The following is an 8,315-nucleotide window of genomic DNA, read 5'->3' on the forward strand; positions in this document are numbered from 1 at the left end:
ATGATCAGCCATGATCATATTGAATGGCGGTGCAGGCTCGAAGGGCCGAATGGCCTACTCCTGCACCTATTTTCTATGTTTCTATGTCTATGTTTCTATGATGATGTGCAGACTAACTAGCAGGTTTAGGGGCAAAATAGATCCTTCAGAATTTGTCGGAGGATTTACATCAGTTAATTTATTTAGCTCAGTCAACATTCTACTATCAGCCTCGAAGTTATATTGAAGAACTTTCTCGATTCAGACATTTGTCCATTAAATTAATGCTCTTAATTCCACAATCTGAAGTAACAATTAGCGTAATGAAGAATTCATTGTAAAAACCACATCACAAACACCACTTTTATTCATTATAAATGAGTAACTAATGCACCCAAAGGATATTTTAACTTCACATTGTCAAACATGGAATAGTCTATGACTCACCTCTGGCAAAGCTAATTAAACATTCAGAACATTTTATGAAAAACATTTGATTTTAATTTCGACATTAACTGTAAAAAGAGCACTCCCTGCCATTGTTGACAGTGCCAGGTCACGTGTGGATTGCTTTAGAGTCAATCTTCATCTCCGTTCCTTTTGGTACGACCTTCTTGGAACTAAGCTGGTTCCTGGTGATGATCAGAGAATGAAAGGAAGCGTTAAACGTGAGGAGGTTGTCCTGCAGACTCTTACGCAGGTGAGGGCCAGCAGAATGTTGCTTAATGCCTGCTGGCCCTAACTGTGGAGCCATTGTCCTCCGCTTGGATAGACCTAACTCTGGAGCGTGCTTCTGCTGACTCTGTTCATCTGAGGAGGCTCCGGCTTGGTGATCACGAGACGGGACGTCACTGTTGCTTCTATTCCTGGCAGAACGCAAATGTTGTGGCAATTGCCCTTGATGGATCAGTGAGGTAAAATTGGGTACAAGTCTTGTCTGAATTGAGATAGGATCCGTTGTTGTCATCAACTCTATACTCGTCACAACTTTTAGCTGTGGTCTGTTCTCGGAATGCTGAGGACGTTTCAGAATTGTTGCTCTTTCTGATATCTTGTATTCTAGCTTGTCTTTAAATGATTTCAGAAATGGCTCCTTGGGGGAGCCATTATACAACAGGACAAATTCTTTCTGTGTGTCAAGTGGCAAGACACACATTCCATTGGAAGATTTTCTGAATATTTCAAGCACCAAATCTAAGAGAAAAAAAAAATGAGAAGAATATTAGTTTTGCTTGCAGCCTTTTCCATATTCCATTTGGGGCATTGAATGCAAAGGCAGGAAGGTTAAACACTACTTTAAATTGCGATGTTCAAAAGTTGAAGTTCTATACTGGAGCAAAGCAAATTTTAACGCTGAGGTTAGACACAAAATGCTGGGGTAATTCAGCAGGTAAGGCAGCATCTCTGGAGAAAAGGAACAGGTGATATTTCAGATCAGAACCCTTTTTCAGACTCAAGATGAAGGGTTCCGACATGAAACGTCATCTATTCCTTTTCTCTGAAGACGCTGCCTGGCCGGCTGAGTTACTCCAGCATTTTGTGTCTATCTTTGGTATCTGCACTGCCTTCCTACCAATTTTGATAGCGATAAGCAGGAACTTTCAATGGTTTCTTGTGGGTGGCTCCTTGCCGGTAAAGGGATTGATGGTAAATGGGAGGGTTTTAAACATGAAATAGGGAGAGTTCAGGGCCAGCATGTGCCTGGTAGACAGAATGGCACGTTTGTCAGGATCAGGGAACTTTGGATATCAATAGATATGGAGGCTCTGGTCGAGAAAATGAAGGAGGTATATGTCAGGAATGGACTGCTGGGATCAAGTGATTCCCTTGAGACGTATAGGGATATAGGACACACTTGAGATAATTATTCTTGTGCCCCTATTTAAGCTGTAGGGAACGGCCTGGGAACTATAGACCAGTGAATCAGCAATGGGCCCATTGTTGTTTGCTCATTTAGTAACGATTTGGATGTGAGTGTTGATGGCAAGTTAGTAAATTTGTGAGTGACACTAACATTGGTGGTAAAGTACACAGTGATCTGCAATTATAATGGGCTTTGGATCAACTGGGCCAATGGTCAATGGATGTAATTCAGATAAATGCACGGTGTTGCGTTTTGCTGGACAAATGAGGCAGAACTTATACATAAAGAATAGGGCCCTGAGGATTGTTGTGGAACAGACAGATTTAGGGGTGTAGGCACATGGTTCCCTAAAAGTGGCGATAGGTGATGAAGAAAATGTTTGGCATGTATGCCTTCATAGGCCAGGTGAACTGTAGTTGGGGTGTCATGTTGCAGTTGCACAAGATGTTGGTAGGACCACATTTGGAGAATTGTGTACAGTTCTGGTCATTCTGCTATAGGAAGGACGTCATTATATGGAAAAGGGCATAAGAAAGATTTACAACGATGTTACCAGATCTGGATACATGGGAAGCCTGGATTGTGATACATGGGAAGCCTGGATAAGCTGGGTCTTTTTTCCCTGGAAGATAGGAGGAAGACCACAAGACATGAGCAGAATGAGGTCATTCGGCCCATCGAGTCTGCTCCGCCATTTGATCATGGCTGATCTATTTTTCTTTCTCATCCCAATTTACCTGCCTTCTCCCCGTAATCTTTGACACCCTTACTAATCAAAAACCTATCAATCTCCACTTTAGAAATACCCATTGACTTTGGCCTTTACAGCCGACTATGGGAATTAATTCTACAGATTTACTATCCTCTGGCAAAATAAATTCCTCCTCATCTCCATTCTAAAGATACGTCCTTTTATTCTGAGATGTGCCCTCTGGTCCTAGGCTCACCCACTACTGGAAACATTGAGGGATGACTTCAGAGTGGTTTATAAAATCATAAGGTGTACAGTCAGAGTCTCTTCCCCAGGTGAAGGGAGGCGAAAACTAAAGGGTGTAGATATAAGGTGAGAGACGAAAGATTTAATAGGGAATTGAGGGGTATGTTTTTCATACAGATGGCAATGGGTACATGGAATGAGCTGACCGAGGATGTGGTAGAAACAGATATCGTTATGACATTTAAAAGTCACTTTGACCGGTACAGAAGTGGGAAAGGTTTGGAGGTGTATGGGTCATAGGACCATCTTGATTAGCCAACTTGGTCAACATGAGTAAGGCTGAAGGACCGCTTTCCATGCTGTATCGCTCTCCGACTATAACTTTCTTCGGACCTCAGATGTGTGCAGTTCTGGGCACCACACTATAGGAAAGATGTGATAGTACTGAAGAGGGTGTGGAGGAGATTCACCAGTTTGGTTATGAGGAGAGACTGGAGAAACTGTTCTCCCCGAGGTTAAGTGGAGACTGCAGCAACCTCTCTTCTTATCAGGGGTAGGCAAGAGAACATGTATTTAGGATAAGGGGGGACGAAGGTTTAGAGGGAATCTGGAGAGGACCTTCTTTGCTCAGAGAGTGGCGAGTACCTGGAATACACTGCTGTAAAGAGCGGTGGAAGCAGAATCACTGACAGCATTTAATGAGTTTCTAGATAGGCACTTGAATCATTTAGGCCCACAGGACACAGTACGGGGAGGTGGGATTAGTATGGATCAACCGGCTGTCGAGGACATGATGGGCCGAATGGCCTGTTTCATTCTCTATGACTCCATAAAACACTGCTTGAAATATCTTTGATTTAGTAGAAACATCTTCCTAAATCTACAATAATATAAAAATAAGAATGGTAAACTTACCAAGAGCTTCATTCATTACTTTGGGGATGACAGTTTTGAGGATCTCACAGTTTCTCTGCAAAGATGGGTTTGAGTTCATCTCCAGCAACCAGACCTGCGGAAAGGTTCAAGCATGGCACGTTATTCCTCTCGAGACATTCATGTTGCAAGAGGACAGTGGGTGATTGCTGCCAGGAGCTGGCGAATGGATGGCGAGGTGACCCCAGAGATAGCAGATGACCTACTTAATGCCTTTACAAGGACTGGAAAACTGGAGAGTCTAACAATGACGCAAAAGGCCAGCATGGTGGCACAGCGGTAAAGTTGCTGCCTTACAGCACCAGAGACCCCGGTTCGATACTGACTATGGGCTTTTGTCTGTACGGAGTTTGTACATTCTGCCCATGACTGCATTGGTTTTCCCCGGGTGCTCTGGTGTCCTCCCACGCTCTAAAGACATACAGGTTTGTAACTTGGCTTCTGTAAAGATTGTAAATTGTCCCTAGCGTGTAGGATAGTGCTAGTGAGAGTGACAGCGGTTGCTCCAGGATGTTGCCTGGATTCAGGAGCATTCGCTATAAGGCGGGACGGATAAACTTGGTCATTTTCTCCGTAGTGTTGAAGATAAGACGCAACCTGATAGAATTGTGAGCGGCACAGACAAGAGTAGATGGAAAGTTCAAATATTAGGTTAAGATGAGAGGGGAAGGTTTAAAGGTGATTGGCGATTGCGATTGTTTTTATATAGTGTGTGTGGTGTGTGGAGCACACTTGCAGGGGAGGTGACACACAATGGGTTTTAAGGTGTTTAGACGTAGGGAATAGATCATACGATCAAGCAGGGAATAGGGAAATACAGAACATGTGTGGGCATAAGGGATTAGTTTGATTGGCTTCATGGTTGATGAAGACACGATGGGCCAAAGGTTCTGTGCCTGTGTACTGTTCTATATCTATTTTAGTTCATGTTTCAACCCTAGCATTGGCCATCGGATTACAAACGGACTCACCCCTGATCTTAACTTATCACATTCTATTTTAACATTAAAATATCCTTGCTATGATTTCCTGTGAATCTGTTATTCCTGCAAATGATCATTCTCATGCTTTGTAATTAAAGTGGTTTACATGGATGAAGGGAATTTGACCTCAGCCTATCCACCTCAAAGCTAACACAGGTAACTGGCAGGAATGGGACTATGTTGGTTTTGACCAGAACACGCAATTGTAAACTCTTTCCAGAGTCGGGGTTTATGAATCAGATGTTCAAGGTCCAGCAGATGGCAGTAAATAAACATCGCTTTGTGCAACGTACAGCTGCAAACCTCAAAGTTTTAACTTGGTCTTCCCACAGTCCAAATGGTATCCCCACCTCCCCTCCTCCTCCTCCTCTGTAACATCAGAACGCATCACATCATCAACGAGGGAGGAGTGTTGCCACTTGTGTCGTTCCTACAGGAAGCATCACCTCACGGGGGAAGCATTGACTTTGTTAAAAGTCAGATGGGAAGAGCTGCACCCCTCCGGGATTGGTGTGTTCCTGTTTCGACATCAGCCAACCAAACTGGTTCAACGAAACCACAAACTTAGATCCAGCCAACAATTTGTACAAACACAAGGAACTGCAGAATCTTTGGTAGAACACAAAATGCTGGAGTAACGCAACGGGTCTGGCAGCATCTCTGGAAGACATGGATAGGCGACATTTCGGGTCGGGACCAAGAGGATCACAACATTTTGAGTCGGGACACTCTGAGTTACTCCAACACTGTGTTTTACAACGATTTGCATTATCAAGTATCCCCCTCCTCACAATTAATCTGCCAAAAGCACTTTATGGGAGCATTTTGTGCAAAATTTGAAATGGAGATTTTTGGGATGACAGAGTGATTACAGGGTGGGACAGAGGCCATTGGTCTGTTGAATCCACTTTAACTCTATGTTCGAGTAATCCAGACAGTCCCTCCCATATAACCCAGTAAAATCCAACTCCCTTGTAAATGCTGCAAAAAAGTAAATACAAAATATAAACAGATTATTGGAATTGACAAAGATTTAAAATTGTGAATTGTTACATTTTGGTAGGAAAAATGAGAAGGGCTCGAGCTACAACTGAACCGCCCTCCACCGCTGCCCCAGTCGGGCAGTCCACACATGAACAACTCATTACACAAAATAAATATTAATTTCCCACTTTACGTTCTTTTGCCAATCATCATCTTGCTCTGTACCTGGTTGTTGATTCTCCACTAATGGAAACACCATCTCTTTATCTACTCTGTCTGGATTCTTCATATTTAAAAAAAAAGACCTTTATCAGACTCCCCTCTGTCCCACCGAGAACAACTCCAGCAAAGCCAGCCTATCCGCAGAACTAAAATCCTTCATCCCCGGGATCGACTTGGTACATCATTCCTGCACACTTCCTGAAGCCTCACACCTTCCCTTCATGTGGTGCCCAGAACCATGCAAGATGGCAGGAAGAATGGGAGAGATAGATCAGCCATGATTAAATGGTGGAGTAGACCTGATGGGCCGAATGGCCTAATTCTACTCCTATCCCTTATGACAATCGTCCATACGAGTCTGAAGCTCGTCGTTACTTCCTTGTTCTTGTACTCTGAGCCAGAACTTGACGCATTATTTTAAACCGCTTCCTAAACCTGCCCACGAGCTCGGCACACATTCCCCAGGGTCCACGTATCCCTGTTAGAATCATGCTCTCTAGCTTGAGCACTTCCCAAATGTCCACCCACCAAAATGTAATAATTCACAGCTTTTCCCAATAATCTGTTCATATCTCTTTTATCCTCATGATTCACTCATTATGCCTCCAAGTTTTGTGTCATCTTAATGCAATCCAAATACCAGCACAGCCTGCCATGTAGAAGCTTATCAAAAAGCCTTGCTGAGATCCACATAGACTACGTCTATGGTCCTGCCCTCATCAACCTTCTTGGTTACTTCTTAAAAAAACTCATCAAATTCCCGAGACACATGATCACCCACAAACAAAACCATGTTGACTATCGCTTATCTTTCCAATGCATGTATATCCTATCCCTCAGAATCCTGTCCAGATGCTAGTTTTACTGGTCTATAGTTCTCAGAGTTTGAAATGAGATCAGCCACGATCATCCTACATAACGGAGCAGGCTTCTTGATGGGCTGAGTGGCCACCACCTGCTCTTAATTCATATGTATGTTTAAGGCTAGTAGGCAAAGGGGACGATCATGGAAAAAGGGGAAATTGTGATGGAATTATTGGGGAAGTTGCTCGGGATTAAGGGATGGAAGTCATAGATAGATAGAGTCATCATGGAAACAAGCCCTTCGGCCCTAATCCTCCATGACGACTAAATTGCCTATCCCAGCTAATCCCATTTTCCTGCACCGGACCCATATCTCCCCAAACTTTTTCTATCCTTGTACCTGTCCAAGTGCCCTTTAAATGTTACAATTGTATTCACCACTACCACTTCCTCTGGCAGTTCATTCCATATATATACCACCCTCTGTGTGTAAAAGTGGCTCTTTTAAATCTTTCCCCTCTCATCTTAAACTTGTGCTCTCTAGTTTTAGACTCCCCTAACCTGGGGTAAAGACTGTGACCATTCACTTTATCCATGCTCCTCATGGTTTTATAAAGTTGTATAATGTCACGCCTCACCCTCCTTTGCCCCTGATAAAACAGCCCCAGCCTATTCGGTCACTCATAACTCAAACCTTCCAGATCCGATGACATCCTTGTAAAACGTTCTTGCTCCCTTTCTGGTTAATTGGCAACCTTCCTGCAGCAGGACGGCCAAAACTGTCGACTGTACTTCAGATGTGGCCTTACATCTGCGCATGTGACTCGTACATCTGTAACATGATGACCCAACTCTTGTGCTCAGTCCCCTGACTGATGCAGACCAGTGTGCTGAATGCCTTCCTCACCACCTTGTGTTGCCGATCCCGGGAGAAGGGTGAATCACGGCCGGCTGGGGAGGGGGTTTGGGGTAGAATGATGGTTCCCAAGGGTTCCCAACCTGGGGTCAATTTACCACCGGGGGTAAATTCACCTACCCAGGGTGTAAATTTGTTGATTCTGGATTAGTACATATTTTTTCTCATTGACTGACTGTGTTTGGTTCTGGTAAACCGTTATCTGTTCATCATTAGTTGTTCATAAATAAGTGAAATAACATTGCTGTGTGCTATTAAAGTTGCCAGGGGTAAACGTGATGAAAAAGGTCGGGAACCCCTGGGTTAGAGGGTGTGGGTGGGACATCATCCTATCTGCGCAGAGCAATTTTGTACAAGTGATGATGAACAGTGCCACTGCTCACAGCAGTCAGTCAGTACACACTTCATACATGCAGGGGATTTGCAGGGCTTGTGCACTCACACACATGCACACACTCACACTCACTCTATCGTACTCATTATATCACACACACTCTATCACACACACTCCATCACACAAACACGCACGCACGCACATGCACGCATGCACACAGCTTCCAGGATGGGTTTTTTTAAACAATTCCCTCACATGGACTTTGAGTGATTGTCTACATGATGAAAGGTCCAGTCTGATGTCTGGACTTAAAGTTTGATCAGTTTTGTGCTTGGTTTTGTGTGTTTACTTTTTAACTG

At 43.7% G+C, this 8,315-nt stretch overlaps 1 protein-coding gene across 1 annotated transcript; it reads right to left on the reverse strand.

Annotated features, from left to right (window-relative positions):
• Nucleotides 1-346: 346 nt before the first annotated feature.
• On the reverse strand, nt 347-5,939 carry LOC116990286. Its single transcript, XM_033047794.1, has 3 exons — nt 5,874-5,939; nt 3,696-3,789; nt 347-1,173 (listed from the first exon to the last, which is right to left on the reverse strand). Exons 1-3 carry the CDS (start codon nt 5,937-5,939, stop codon nt 536-538), a joined length of 798 nt encoding a protein of 265 aa, XP_032903685.1. The 3' UTR covers nt 347-535.
• Nucleotides 5,940-8,315: the final 2,376 nt, after the last annotated feature.

Source organism: Amblyraja radiata, chromosome 31, assembly GCF_010909765.2.
Source record: "Amblyraja radiata isolate CabotCenter1 chromosome 31, sAmbRad1.1.pri, whole genome shotgun sequence".
NCBI classification, from domain to species: domain Eukaryota; kingdom Metazoa; phylum Chordata; class Chondrichthyes; order Rajiformes; family Rajidae; genus Amblyraja; species Amblyraja radiata.